We start from the raw sequence: 15,210 nt of genomic DNA, 5'->3' as shown, positions 1-15,210 counted from the left end.
GACTAAAATGGTTCAAATAACAGATTCTTCAGTCTTGGGTTAAAAAGGAAAAAAATCAATCTAAGAAATAAGAATAATAAATCACAATTCAAATCTACAACTCCAGATCAGCCAATTTAAGTGACTTTGCACAACCTCACGTGAAACCTCCAGGCAGAAAGGGCCTCTGAGCTTAGTTTGTGACATTACCAAGGAATAAAGAAATCCAAACCAGTTCCACATCTACTGCTGCTGAACTCCCCATGCTGAAACACTTCCCAAGTTTACTTCACTCTCTAACAGACTTTGGCTGAGCACAGAAGCTCCCAAGGTCTCAAGCAAATCTTGCAAAAAAAAAAAAAAAAAAAAAAAAAAAAATTTTTTTTTTTTTTTTAAATCCAGTAGGATCTCCTACATTTCTTCAAAGCAGAGCTGGCTGTGGAAAATTGAGGGAAGGGGGAAACATATCTGAAGGGACTACAGAGCAGCTTCTCTTTTCTTAGACAAACTTCCAGCTCCATTTCATCATTATGGTTGTATGATTTAATCAGAAAAGACATTGAACAGCAACAAGCATCACATCTGTGTTCAGGCAACTGGTTATGGCACCAAAAGGCAAATGGAATAGAAACTGTTGGATTATGCTCTTTTATGACCCAGAGATGAGACAACTGAGAGGTGTTTTAAAAACTTTTATTCTACTTTTAGTCTTGTGTGAAAGCTGAGACAACACAGATGTTATAATTCACACCATCACAATTAGAAGTTAACTATTTCCTAATCACAATACATTAGAAACATTTCTTGACTTAATCAGTTTTTGTCATACCATGATGTAAATGCCTCAAAGCCAATCTAAAATTACCCCTTTTGGGTCCCAGAACAATGCACCTTTCATAATTCTATTTCTCCAAAGCATCTAATCTTATTTGTAAGGCCACGCTTTGAAACTCATTCCTAGTTCCATTTCTCTCTCAGCAATGTCTGTCCTATTCCATGGCACTTCTAATTCAGCATTTCTTATTTCAAAGTTTAAATACAAATACATCCTATGCAAACCTTCTATCAAACTTTAACAGTTCTCTACAAATCCATTTCCCACAGAACCCCCCCAGATCCTGACCCTGCTGCATCAGCACCCAAGCAGTGCAGTGGTGCAGGGCAGGGACAGCAGAGCTGGAGCAGCAGCTTTCACCCAGATCCTTGGGATGGATGAACACTGAGCCCAGCAGCCTGGGAGGATGGATGGTGGTTCCTGCTCTGCTGATCAACCTCACCCTGCTCAGCCAACAGCCACCCCTGCAGCCCCAAAGGTGGCCTGAAGCTTCTCCCCTTCAGCCAGGGGTCTGAGTTGGGAGGTTTTGGCACAGTTCAGGGTGTTGAGATTATTTTTCCCAGCTGCAGTGCCCATGACTCAGGTCGCAGGCAGGTTGTGCTCGTGTGTCATGCTGGACTCTGACACCCACAGGGCTTTGGCAGTGGAAGCTCCTGGGGAAGAGCCTCCCACACACTGCATCGATGCTGGAATCCCATGTGCAGGAGCCTTTTGGCCCAGGCTCAAGCAGCCTCTGTGTTCTGTTCCCAGTCACGAGATGAGATGAGATGATGCCACCACGGTGCTCCCTGTCACAAAGAGCAGCTCCATTCACCCTCCTCCTGCTCCAGGCTGCTCTCCCTCCCTCCCTCCCTCCTCCCTGCACTGGAGGGGATGGAGCACACTACGTGCTGCTCCTGCCCTGTGTGTACTTTCCAATGTTCCTGTACTTATGTTGCCTGAGAGGCCCTTGGAATCTTCTGAGCCACATAAATGGAAGCTTTTCACAACCAACCTTATCTCTTTAATGTGGAAAGTATTTAAAGTAAAGAGTTACAGTCTGCAGTAATTATTGAGACTGCCCAAAGCTCTTCACAACAAGATTTAAACAAACCAAACTTAAACACACATTGAGTTATTGCAGCCAACCCTCTCCAGCTGAACTTTTCACAGAGTTCTGGTCTTCAACCTAAACGCTGAATTTTAAGTTGAAACGTGAGTTCCCAGAGAAAGTTACATAGTTTTTGCCAAAATATTTCATTGGAAAAAATAACAGAAAGAAAGCAGACACTTTGTCAAAAGTCATGTCAAAGAGCATCCAATACATTCTGTGGAAAAGTGGAGCACAGTTTCAGCCAGCAGGACTGAACAGCTTCACCCTTCTGATTCTTACAACAGGTTTCTCCAACCACACATTCCTACAACTCTGAGCACAGAGTTTGGAGCCAGGAACAGCCCCAGGGCTGTAAGTGAGCACACCAGAGCCCCCAGCACACAGAGCTCCTGTCCCACACATACAGAGCTGAGTTCTTCTACAGACACCAACTCCTGTCGCCCTTCAGGCCATGGAGGTTGGACCACAGAGCAATTTTAAAGAGTTCCATCTTTCCCTTCACCTCCTCATAAAAAAGACCTTCTGTATCTTGCAGATATGAAAAGCCCTAATATGTCATTTGAAAGCCAAATAAGACAGTGCCCAAAAGCTCTTTCCAAAAGTGTATATTGAAGCAATCATTATCCTTTTCCATAATCACATTCTTTGTTTGTTAAATCAAATTTTAAAATCACCAATATGACCAGAACTCAGTGTGCTGGGCACTGCCCAGGCTCCCCAGGGAATGGCTCCAAGGCTGCCAGAGCTCCAGGAGCCTTTGGGATGCTCAGAGCTCCAGGAGCTCTCAGGGATATTCAGGGTTGTTGGGGTGGCTGTGCAGGGCCAGGGGCTGCACTGATGATCCCTGAGGGTCCCTTCCAGCTCAGGATATTCAGGACTCAGCAGCACTCACAGCTCTTCCTCTGTGACCAGGGTGAGAAAACTAAAGCAGCCCCAATAACACCCCGATAATAGCCCCAAGAGACCACAGTGTGCATGACATGATCAGCACCAGCCACAGCTCACTAATCTGTGCACAACCTTCTTCTACAAAGCACCAATTCCTACTAAAAACAGCCAAATCAGACATTTCTACAGAATACTCTGTAAGAGCAAGGTAAGGCACAAATGAGAGTTGGCAACATTTTTGCCACAAGTTGGCTGTTGGAAGAGTTTGTAATTCCCCCTGAACACAAAGCCCTACACCCCTCCTCCAGGTGTGGCTGCTTTGGTTACATCAAATCTTCAAACTAACATCTCTTAAGATACTTAAATGGCAAGATTTTGATTTAATTCTGTGTTCCAGCACAATATCCCAGACTCCTGGGTGTGTTTGTACAGAACAGTTAACCCCCAGTGCAACAATCCATAGTGAATCTATAACCTAAAGCAACAACTTTGAATGTTCTGGTTTCCATCCTCAAACACAAAGAATTTGTTCAGTTAAACTGGGCAGCCAGCACTGCCTGGAGGCAAGAAACACCACCCCAGTGCCCTTCCAGATTTTCTTCTTTTTTTATTTGAGTTCTTCTTATGAAACTGTGCTTGGCCTTGGGGTAAGCCTAAATTGGGGCTTGAGGGTGAACACCATATTTTTCTAAATTTTATTTCCCCACATGCCAAGCTACACCTCATCCAGGCTGCACAGGGCTTGGAGCACCCTGGGATAGTGGAAGGTGTTCCACACACCAGGGGGTGAGACTGGATGAGTTTAAGGTCCCTTCCAACCCAAATCTGGGATTCCATGATTCTCTGAAAGAGGGATCTTTGTGAGATCTGATCATCTACATAGCACAGGTAGTGATGAGTACCCCAAAAAGCCTGCAGACCTGAGCAGCAAAAACAAAAACATGGCTTGAAAACACAAGTTCTTGCACAAAAAAAAAAAAAAAAAAAAAAAAAAAAAAAAAAAAAAAAAAAGGAAATACAGCTCAGACCCTTCAATCTTTCATTCTCCCAGCATCATACAGAGACTTTTATGACTCTTTATCTCCTTTTCATAGGCAGGAACACTTCTGGGCATAGCTTTGGCTGCCCAGACTAAACTGTCCCACAGCAAAGCAACCCTTGCCCTTTCAGAGCCAGTTCTGGCTCACCAGACCATGCTTCCTCCCCTAAAAGCAGGCCAGGTGACCAAAGCAGCTCTTCAGAAATATGAAAAGCAGCTGTGGTCAAGCAGGGGCAGAGCAGAAGGGACAGATCTCCTACAGCTTTCCCCAGTCTACCAGATGTGTGAAAAACAAAGCTGAAACAAGGCAGTTACAAATAATTCAATGGCAACCTTGTGTACCTTTTAATGACCTCTCTGGATACACTTCCAGCCCTCCAATGTAACACCAGCCCCTCCCAAATCCTGGACACTGACCCCACTCATGGATTAACAGAAATCATAGGGATTTGCCAAATTCTGATCTCCACATGACCCATTTAACTTGCAAAACAAAAGAGGTCAGTCCCACCAGCCCCTGGGTTTAAACAACAGCTTGGTTGCCTGCAGTGGCAGCTCTCTCCCCAGGCAGCAGTCCATAAATCCAAAGGAGAGGATGTTACAGCTGCAGACAAGATGGTTAGCAGAGATCAAAAAGATGGATTAGGAAAAGCCAATCAATCTTGCAGAAGGCTGGTGGGACAAGTGCCTCTTTCAAGCCCCTTGCTTCCTTCCATCTGGGGAGGATGATAAGGGTTTCTCTGGACACCAGGAAAGGCAACAAGAGCCACTGTAGCTTCCCTGGGAGCCAGGAAAGATCCAGCATTCTGCACAGCACACAGATACCCTCACAAACCAGGGATTTCAGCCTGTCACAAGTTTGTGTTCCTCCTCCCACAGGGTTTCATTTCACTTAACTCACCTAGAGAGACCCACCAGCACAGTCCCCCAGCCCAGGGCAGCTCCATGGCCAACACACCTGAACACTAGAGGGTCACAAGAGTCTCTGAAAAGCCAAAGCAGTTCCAGTCACTGCAGCAGCCAGGAGCTGCTCAAGAAGGGAGGATCTCAGGCTCCATCCTGCCAGCTCTGCCTTCCACCACTCTGCATTTTCAGGTGTTTGCCTTGTGCTCAAATGCCAGCTAAGCCTTGAGTAAGGGAAAGCCTGCTCCTTGCAGTACTCCATATTGGACAGCAGGACTCAGTTTAATGTTACCAGATTTTATCCCAAATCAAGATTGTGCCATTTTAGCTTCCTTAGTAACAACCATAGCACAGTACTCCTTACCGAGAGAGACAGGGACCAAAAGTCTCCTCTGAACCACCCAATTACTGTCACTCCCTTAATCAAGAAAGCAAAGGGACATTCACAAGAATACATTTTTATTAGAATGTATAAAAAGAGATCTCCTGCAGAGAACACCTTGTAACCATCCAGTTTCAGGGAAGAAAAGACAAGAGAAGGAAGATCTCCCAAGACTGCATTTGGAAGCCCATCTCCCACACAGCAGGAGGCAGACAAGCCTGAGGTAGTTTCAGCAGTTTCTAGGTTACTGTCACACAAAACCAACTGGAAAACAGAGTGGTCACCACGGCCTCCTTAATGGCTACATAAGGACATTTAAATAAAAAGAAAAGGCTGGTCCAAGGTCCAAAATAAACTAACAAAGGAAACAGGCATGGAGAAAGAAGATCCAAACTGCTCTGGATAATCATTTAGCATGGTTGCAACAGGGATTGCACTTTCACTGCTGCTGCTTCAAGCACAGTAACAGTTTTGCCTTTGCACACAGCAATCCCAACTGTTGCTACGGACACTGCACAGATGCAGGAGGGAATGGTTCCCCTGGTAGTGCAGGAGGGGCTGGGTCAATCCATTAACATGCAATCAGCCTGCAGGAGTGCTGGAGGCACACAGGACTGCCACAGCAAGATGAGCCAGACAAAAGAAGAAATTCCACTATGCAAAAAGCCAGTTAAAAATAATGTTTATGTTAGAATTCATAACATAATGTATTTTAACATAAACAGAATACAAAAGGGAATGCAATGATTCTGGTAAAACAGTGATTCACTGGTGTGTCCCACTGCCCTCCCAGGTGGGTTTTAAGCAGTGCACACCCTGCCCACACCAAGGCAGCTGCAGGCAGGGGACAGGTGCTGTGGTGATCCCGTGTGCACATACATGAGAACCCAGCACTGCCTGTCTGGGACAGAGGGAACTGCTGGGCTTTCACTCCCTGGAGCAGAGGAAGGCAGCCCTGCCACCATTTCACAGCCAGTTCAACCCCACCCAGCCACCTGCCCTGCCACCACTTCCCTAAGTCACCTCTTGCTCTGGGCCAGCAGTGCCTGTGCTCTCACACAGCAAAGGCAGGGGAGGCCTGAACTAAAACCAAACCTTGGTGGGGTTTTGGCTCAGTTCCCTTTCAACCAGCCCAGTTCACAAACACTGCTCCAAGGGTGAGAGCAGCTCAGCACAAGGGAACAGAGATGACAAGAGTCACTTCTACCTGCAGATGTCCCAGCCACAAAGCTGCACCTCCCCAGGAGCCACAGCTGTGCTAGCAGGGAAATACCCCACCCCTGCAGCACAGGAGAGCACAAGACATCTCTGATCACCCACACTGCCACAAACAGCCCTGCACACAGAACCCAAGGGAAGGAACCAACACACAGCCCCCAAATTGCTGGTGCTGAAAGCAGCCACCATCTCCTTCTCAAGACCAGGGTCTTCCCACACCCTCAGTGGGGAAGGAAGGGGAGGAAGCTCATGGCACAGTCTGAGCCCCATCTCCTGCAGGGAAAACTGGTGAGACAACAGCTTAAATAACCACTATATAGTCTGTAAAGATAACTCAGTCCTGGACAGCTCAGAAATTCTGCTCCTACTTAACACACATAAATATTCCACATAACAGAAATTAGCAGTAAAATTCTGTTGTCTTTCTGAAGCTCATTGCGTGTGGAGTTTTAATAGGTACAAAAAAAAAAATATATATATATATATGGGTTTTCCTTTATAAGCTTCAACTTGTGGAGCAGAGCAGTGATCCAGCAGAGGTTCTGAACAGCAGACATCAACTTCCAGCCACCAACCATTTCCACAAGCCATTTTACTTTAAAGACTTATAAATGACCCTCCAATATTACAATGCATTCTTCACAGACTGCAGAATTTCAAATGAGTGTTTGCTGTAATGAGCAGAGGTGGAAGCCAAGATCCACAAAGACTCCAAACCCAGCTCCAGAGGTCAGAGGCCACCCTGAGCCAGCACCTGATCTCACAGGTCTTGTGGGATGTGGGAACCAGAGGGAACCACCTGCAGCCCAGTAGGAATCCCACTGAGGAATGAACGAGAAGCCTCAAAAGCTCACAGTTGTTAGGATTTTACAAGTGTCAAATAAAAATATTGCTGAGCTCCAAAAAGTAAATGACACATTATTGACAAAACCTCAGGAAACTGGCCTTCACAGGACACAGAAAATCAAAAGCACTATTAAAACCCATTCATTTTTATTAAGAAACTTAATTCAGAACTTTTTGTAGGATTTGGTTCAGAAAAGTTTTCCAATGTTTCATTTATCTGTCTTCAGTAGTTCCTTAGACTTTTCATCCAACACTACAAAGTCCATTCAGTGTAAATGTTTAGAAAACTCTCATTCACTCGTGAAATGAAACAAACCAAAATACTCTGAACAGGAACTTTTTCATTATTCACTGATCTGCTCCTGTCTATGAAACCATCATTTCCTGCTGTAAAATATACCCATCCTCTTCCTATGCTCTAAAAATAGTTCCTACTTGATTCAATAGCTCTAGCAGCATGTGGCCAACTTTTCTATTCAGTTTTATTTCTTGTTCCTTTTCAGAGTTAGTTTTGTCTTTAATAATTACCATGAAAGTAAATATGTTCACAATTCCTAACATGAACTTTTCCTCCTTCTGTGGATCCTTCTGTTAGGAAGGAGAAACTAATTGAAGCAAAAATACGTTGAGACAATTTATGATTATCAATCTGTGATAAAAGACACAAAAAATTCACCCCACCCCTGGTCCTTGTGTTGATCACTACAGGGCAAAACTTTAATCAGACAGTTAAAGGTTAACTCAAAGCAGGAAGAAAAAAAAAGCAAATCAATGAGAAAGGGGGAAAAGAAAGAAGGAAGAGTACAAAAGTAGACATATGGATGTCTGGGGAGAAGGGTGATTAAATCCCCCATAAATCTCACATACCAAGAGGTAAGATATTTTGCCTAAATTCCCAGAGGCAACACAATTCAGTCCCGTATCTGAGACTTGAAAGGATAATCATCTCCATATATAATAAGGCTGCCACGAAGGACAAGAGCTGGAGCTGCATGTGGGGGCATGGATTTCCCTTGGCACACTGAAAGCTTTCAGTGCTGTGTCCAACTGGAGCTGATGGGTGAATTTTTAGGTAGATAAATTTGAATTGCCTGGGCTGGAACTTTGGCCTGGACAGGAACATTAATCCTCACTCATCTGCTGATGAATGAAAGGGAGAAAACAAGCAATCTTGGACAGCTACTCTGTCTTTCAACAGTTGCCTTTCAGATAAATCAGTTATATAAAAAAATAAATACTAGTGTGGTCTTTAAGATGCAAGACAAGAGACCAACTTTCACTTTTCAAACTGGGCAAAAAAATGTCTGCTAACTGAACTCATGATTTATCTTGTATCCAACGGGTCAGGGCTTGGAACAAAGGAGTCTGAGAACTGAACAAGCACCGATTGTCACTCAGGGCAAGTTCTACTTCAAAGGGTAAAGCCCAGAAGGAAACTGCTCTTCTGTGCTGCCCACGTGCTGCACAATTAACGCTGTAGGGCTCTTGTGCCCCCCAAGAGCACATCCCTGAGTCCCTCTGGCACTGGGGAAAAGGGCAGGAAAATGATGTAACTGTGCCAGCTCTGTGATCTGCTGGGCAGCAGAGAAACCCGAGTGCTTTTGAAATGACTGAGTCAATATTTCCCAGCTTCACACTGCGTGCTCTCCCCACTCCAGGTGTTTTTACAACTGGGGAGGGCAGGCAGAGAGAGAGAGGTGCTGAGAAATCGGAACTGCGCTCAATGTTCAAACCTTTCCTTCAGCAGACAAGCTTTTTCTAAGTGATTAGTCATCCCCACGAGCATTTCCCAACAAGCTGAAGCAACAGGGAAAACCCCCGGACTCTGCCGAATTTCTGGGCCATTACTCAGGGGGTGAGGAGGTTTTTGCCTGGCAAAGGCAGAGCAACAGTTTCCTCCTCTGCCTCCTTTGTAGGGCCGGCTGCCCCGGGCAGAACCTGACTCACATTTCACAGAGCAGGGCGGGGGGCCGCCTCTGAAAACACTGCAACATTTTTTTCCAGCCCAGATATTTCCAGCGATGCCGTTCCCAGAGCTGCCCCACACACAGCCCCACAGGGAGGATCAGGGGGGCTTCACCTTCCCCCTCCAGCTCAGGCTGGTCCCAGGGAAAAGCCAGGAGCACGTGAAAAACGTGTTTTCCATCAGCTCATCCCACAGGAGGGCAGTGGGGTATGGAATAAGGACCCCAGGGGATGGATCTGTGGCAGAGGGCAGGATGCACGGGACCACCCTCAGCAGCAGGGCAGCTCCAAGCCCAAGGGAACAATTTAGGTTTTCTTTAGGTTCTTCCCAAAATCATCTACAGCACCATTCTATGGCACTCCCACACCTGCCTCGATGCCTGGGAAGTCAAAACCAGGCATCACAGAACCTCTTCCCAGGAAAGCTGAGTGACACTAACAAAAAAGAGGATTAAATTCTCAGACAAGATTTGTTATTCATCTCCACCGGTGATCTTTAATTTCAAAGGTGACAATCCCCGCTGGGCTGTGATTTTCATTAACACTCCCTGCCCTTGAGGTCTCCCTGCACAGCACATTCCTTTGGTGACAGAATGGTACCAGCTGGATCTCGACAGTAGAGTTAAAAAAAAAACCAAATGCCACACCCTGCACCCTCCCACCTCTACAGAATCTAGTAGTAAGAAGCTTGTATCCTATTACTCCCAGTAGCAGCCACACACACACCTCCAGGTGCAGGGGGATGTTCTGACAACACTCAATTAGAAAATGAGAATTTTCTTGCCATCACAGCTGAGCAGAAAGTCAGCAGTAACGATGAGGAACACAAACAAATAAATTAATTATTCAAGCCAGACTTCTCATTCCAGGTGCTGATATGGAGGTTTAAGCTCCAGCAGCTCAGGGCAGAGGCACCTCAGCCCCATAAGATGTGCACAGTGGCACAGCCAGGACTGTCCCCTCCTGGCACAGAGTCAAAGGCTGGAAGAAGGGAAGAAAATTGGTAGATGAAAAAAAGTGGTATTACCATATGGTAACTAGGGCAGAAGATAAATTCTTGGCTGTGAGGGTGGTAAGGCCCTGGCACAGGTTGCCCAGAACAGCTGTGGCTGCCCCATCCCTGGAAGTGTCCAAGGCCAGCTTGGACAGGGCTTGGAACAACCTGGGACAGTGGAAGGGGGGTGGAACAAGATGGGCTTTAGGGTCCCTTCTGAGCCAAACCATTCCATGATTCTGTGATCCTACACCCAGAGTACAACCCTACTGGGATCCCTAGGGGCTGCAGGAGTTCCCAGGTGCTGTCACAGCTCAGCCCCCTGGCCCTTGCAAGTCCAACACGGAGAGGGGAACACAACCCACAACAACCTGATGCACGTGGACACCTGCAAGGCCTTCCATGGGAATGCCACCCAGCAGGGATCACAGCACAACAGGCAGATGGCTCATTCTGGACCTGGAAGGGACTTGCAGCCTATTGAATAGTAGCAGGCAGCAAGTCACCTGCAGCCAGCAGGGCCAAGGACACAGTGCCACAAGAGCCCTGCACAGGCAGGGCCTCTCTCAGCACCTGGCTGTGCCTCCTGTCCCCGCTGACACTGCCAACCTGCAGTGCAGGCCTTAAGGAGAGCAAACGAATGAAGCACAGTGTCCTTCCTCTCTTTGACACACTGCAAACAGGCTTTTCCACATTCACCAACTCTCTGATGCTATAGGGTGCAGCCCAGCAAACATCGATTTTGGGGACAATTATCACCAGCTCTGTTGCTCAGCTCTCTGTGCAAGCAATCTCTGGTGCCACAGATATAACAGCCTGCCAGACCAGACTGTAGAGCTGATCCACCCCACAACATCCCACCCCTTTCTCTCTCCTGCACACACAACACCCTGCCATTCTACACAGGAACTTGTCAGGAGTTCAAAGTACAACCTGAGACACCTCACAGATCAGGCAGGCCTTACTGTGGTATAAAACGAAAAATCTTCACATTTAAACCTAATGCATATTCAAATTTAACTATAGTAGAAGTCAGAGACAAGAGAATGAACCATTTTAAGAAAAAATCTCAGGGAAAAAAAAAAATATCTGCAAGTCTTAAAACTACACAAGGGGACTTCACTCCTCACACCCTTCAGATCTAAATGATGAGTACCAAGTTATGCTTAGCAACACTTGAAGCATGACTGAAAATGCCATCCTCTACCAGCAGTGGCCTACTTAAGACCGATTAGATCCAATAACTCCGGTCTCTCGCCCAAACAGTTCCTTTATCTAGGCCTGTATCTTTCGTACTACCAATATTAAAATTTAACACCATATCCCCGAGTGTCTTGTCAACCTGGCACCAGCAAAAAGTGGGGCAGATACGTGGGAGCCGAGGAGTTAACCAGCACACAAAAGAGTACACTCACTTCAGCTCTGATTAAGCGGGGCAGTCACAAAAACAGAGGTCAACATCAGAAAATATTTTGTGAGTCATGAGGAGAGATTACTCACCATGCACTATTCAACTTACTCATCACAGTGTGGCACGGCCAGCACGGCTCACCACGGCTTCATTAGGGCACCGTGGCCTTTCCTTTGAGGCGGCGGAAGGCGGGGGAAGGAGCCGCACTTTCAGTTTTGTGTGGAAGCCAGTGGGAGGCTGGAGCTGCACCACCGCCGCCGCTCTCTCTCCTCCCACGGCCCTAATTAGACTCGGAGGGAAATACATGTTTCACATCAGCCTCCCCGGCTCTTTTAGCATCCCAAAAAGCGCCGGGTTGTCAGCCGGGCTATTATTCGGACTCAGCAGTCTGGAGAGACCCCACTTTTCCTATTATACACGAAATAAGCAGCAGCCCAGCAATAAAAAGACACGGTATTAACCCAGGCGTCCATTAATAGGAGAGACCAGCCTTCAACGCAGCAACACTGACGCCGCTAATTTAAGATGTAGTAAGAGCATAAAAATAGCCAAGTTACTCAAGGCAGGGTTACATCACACCGCGGAGCCCGGGCACGCAGCAGGTTCACACTACAGAGCCTCGGATGTTGGGAAAGATGACTCCGTGCCACTGCTGCTGCTCTCACCAAAAATAACCTGCCGGGACCGTGAGTTTCCCGTTCCCTTTCCCTACAGCCCTCCTCGGAAAACACATCTCAGAGTACAACAGGAAGCAACCAGAACGCTGCTAAATAAAACTCCTTGAATCAGCGTGGTGTGGTTTTTTTTTATTTTCCCTCTCCTCAGCTATCCCACCTTGCTTCCTCGGAACCACGGGCGGTGAAACTAAGAAATGTTCTGCTTACGTCAAAGCGAGCCGAGCTCTCCCGGCAGCTCGGGGCCGCGCCAGCGCGGGGAAAGCGCGGCTGCAGTTCAGCAGAGCACGATGTCAGCAGGCCAAGCGCTGCCACGGACACAGGGATTTGTTTGCAGAGCCCCGGGGTTCAGCCGGAGCAGCGGCCAGCGCCGGGGCGTGCGTGTGTGCGAGCACGCCTTGGCCGCACCGCAGCGCTCCGCTCCCCGGAGCTCCCCGGGGCGCGATGCTGCTCGGCTCCCGGTGAAACATCCACTCGGGAATTACTCTGGAAAGGCTGGCAGTGCCAAGCGGACGGTTTAAGGGCAGGATGTTTGGGGTTCGTGGTATTCCTCAGTATATCGGGGGATCATAGCCCCCTCCCCCCCGCCCACCACCACCACCACCATCCGCATTTCTGATTAACTGAGAAGAAATTCTATTTATTCTGCCATCCTGAAAAACAGCTGCTCAAGTTTTCCCAAATCAACTAAATCCTTATTTCCCATGCTGCAAAACACACGTTTCACCCTTAAAATAAAGGGCGGGGGGTTCGGTTTTTCTGTTTTTAAGCCGGTAGGAATTTCTGTGAACAGACATAAAACCATCCCTCCCTCCCAGAACAATCCCTATCCCTCGTAATTTTTAACCTCCGCTTCACACAACCCGCTCGGAGAGGGGGGTGGAGGAGACACGAGTTAATATTTGGCGAGGAAAACCGAACCCGGTCATCGCTTGTACTTTCAGTTTCTGACAATTTGAGCAGAGCGCGCGCCCGCCAACACTGACAGAGCTGCCCAAACAGGAAAGGCTGCGTTTAACCAGTGTGGGCTGGGAGACACGCCGGGAACAGCACTGCATGGAGGATGTTTTGGAAAAGCACGGCTACAGCAGCAGCCCCGAAAGGCAGGCGGCAGATAGGAGCAGGCAGCCGTCTCCCCCTGCCACGAGCGATATATTCCTAATCACTCACACAACAAGCGATTGCCAAAGCGAGCAACAACATCAGCAGTATCAGCTGCCCCAGCCTGTGCGTCCCAGCGTGTTCTCGCCGGGAAACGGCTCACGTACAACAGCACAGCCTGGAACGCAGGGATAATCAACAGTGCCTGCGCCAAGTAAACATATAGAGAGACGTTTTGCCTTTGCAAACTGTGCTCCGAGGGGCTACACGCAGTTAGGGAGAGAAATTGCTCAAGGGTTGATAGGAAGCCTACACACATCCAAAAATACCCTTCCCGGAGCCTTTCGCCTCTCGTGGGATTGTCACTAATTTGAACATGGACATTGTTATCAAGGTCACACATCGCTCGTCCGGGCTCGGGAGAAAGTCAGGCAAGTTAAGGAAAAACGCCGCTCGGTAGCTAAGCAAGGACAAGTGACATTTTTTTTGGAAGCACGAGGATTGCGGCTGGCTCGAATTCTACTCGGGATAAATAAAAGGGGAGCTCCAAGGGCACGGCTGGAGGGGAACTGGCGGCAGCCCCAGACACCAGCGCTGCCTCCAGACCCACAAGCGCCGCTGGCCGCTGTTTATTCCCACTCTGCGGCTGGTCCTGGGGTCCCCACGACCACCCGAGGCCATCCATAATTTAAGCGCTATTCCCCCATCCAGAATCCCTGGATTCCACCCCGCTCGCAGCAGCACCGGTTATTAACCAGTTACACGAGCCCAGCGCGAGGAAAACACGAAAACTTTTCATTAAGCAGTCCTCCTCCTCCCCGCCCTTCGGTTTAGTCAACCAATTATAAAATGAAATTGGGGATTTGACTTCCAGGCGAGCAGCGGCGGCACCCGGGGCCGGGGCTCCGGGAGGGCTCCCGCACGGGGGGCGATCATCCCGACGGATCCCGGGAAGGGCCGGCGCTGAGGGATCGCCCGGCGGGTGCCAGGGCCGGGGCAGGGCCGGGGGCGCTGACAGGGCGCGGGACAGGTGCGGGGCCGGGCCATACTCACGTAGACGGGCAGCGGCCAGGGGTACACGGCGGGCTCGGCTCCCACGGGCGACTTCAGCCGCAGCTCCAGCCTCTCGCCCATGTCGGCAGCCGGAGGACGAGGCGGCGGCGGCCCCGCACCATGCTAGAGGGGCCGGCCGGGGCGGGGTGCGGCGGCCGGGCCGGGCCGGGGGCGTGGGCGCGGTGCGGCGGGCGGGGGGCGGCGGGAGCGGCGGGGAGGGGCGGCCGGTGCCGGGGGGGCGGCGGGTCCCGTCCCTCCCTCTATTGTCGTTGGCGGCTCGCGGGGCTCTCGGGCGCCGCCGCCATCTTGGGCCGGCGTGAGGCGAAGCACAATGAGGCGCCGGGGCCGGGCCGGGCCGGGCCCGAGCGACGCGACAGACGCGGGGAGGGGGCGGGCGGGGAGAGGGGCGGGCGCGGCCCAGCGGTCCCTCCCCCCTTCCCTTCCCTCCCCTCCCTCCCCCCTGTCCTCAGCTGCCCCCGCACCGCGCGCGCTCCCGCGGCCCTCTCGCGCGCGCGCACCCGCAGCCCCCCCCCCCCCCCCCTCCCACGCGGGATGCGGGCGGGGGTCGCGCGCGGACGAGGGGGGGGGAGCGAGCGGCGCACGCGGAGACGGGACCCTCGGACAGGGCGGTGTGACACAGGGGTGGCACCCGGCATGGAGAGCAGCACCGGCTGCTGCGCCGTCAGACACGTGTGACAGGGCCAGGGTGGCACACGGCACAGGAGAGCAGGATGGGCTGCAGTATGACACGCGTGTGACAGGGACAAGGGTGGCACATGGGAGCAGGATGGGCTGCAGTGTGACATGCGTGTGATAAGGACAAGGGTGG

At 49.7% G+C, this 15,210-nt stretch overlaps 1 protein-coding gene across 8 annotated transcripts in view; it reads right to left on the bottom strand.

Annotated features, from left to right (window-relative positions):
• Positions 1-14,547, bottom strand: part of DOT1L (DOT1 like histone lysine methyltransferase) — an 85,401-nt gene extending 70,854 nt beyond the window's left edge. For 4 of the 8 annotated variants that reach the window (XR_009489718.1, XM_059870174.1, XM_059870182.1 and 1 more), the window contains exon 1: positions 14,382-14,546. Coding sequence is in view for 7 of the 8 variants with exons in the window: in XM_059870174.1 (XP_059726157.1) it covers positions 14,382-14,462 (81 nt within the window). In the remaining variant the exon portion in view is untranslated. Of the gene's footprint in view, positions 1-11,642; positions 11,730-14,381 lie in introns of those variants that run through there. The other 4 variants (XM_059870177.1, XM_059870175.1, XM_059870181.1 and 1 more) reach the window with 3 other exon arrangements.
• Between the last annotated feature and the right edge of the window lie 663 nt (positions 14,548-15,210).

Source organism: Haemorhous mexicanus, chromosome 29 (genome assembly GCF_027477595.1).
Source record: "Haemorhous mexicanus isolate bHaeMex1 chromosome 29, bHaeMex1.pri, whole genome shotgun sequence".
Lineage (NCBI taxonomy): Eukaryota > Metazoa > Chordata > Aves > Passeriformes > Fringillidae > Haemorhous > Haemorhous mexicanus.
The sequence above is the reverse complement of the archived record's forward strand: the minus strand, read 5'-3'. Positions and strand labels throughout refer to the sequence as shown.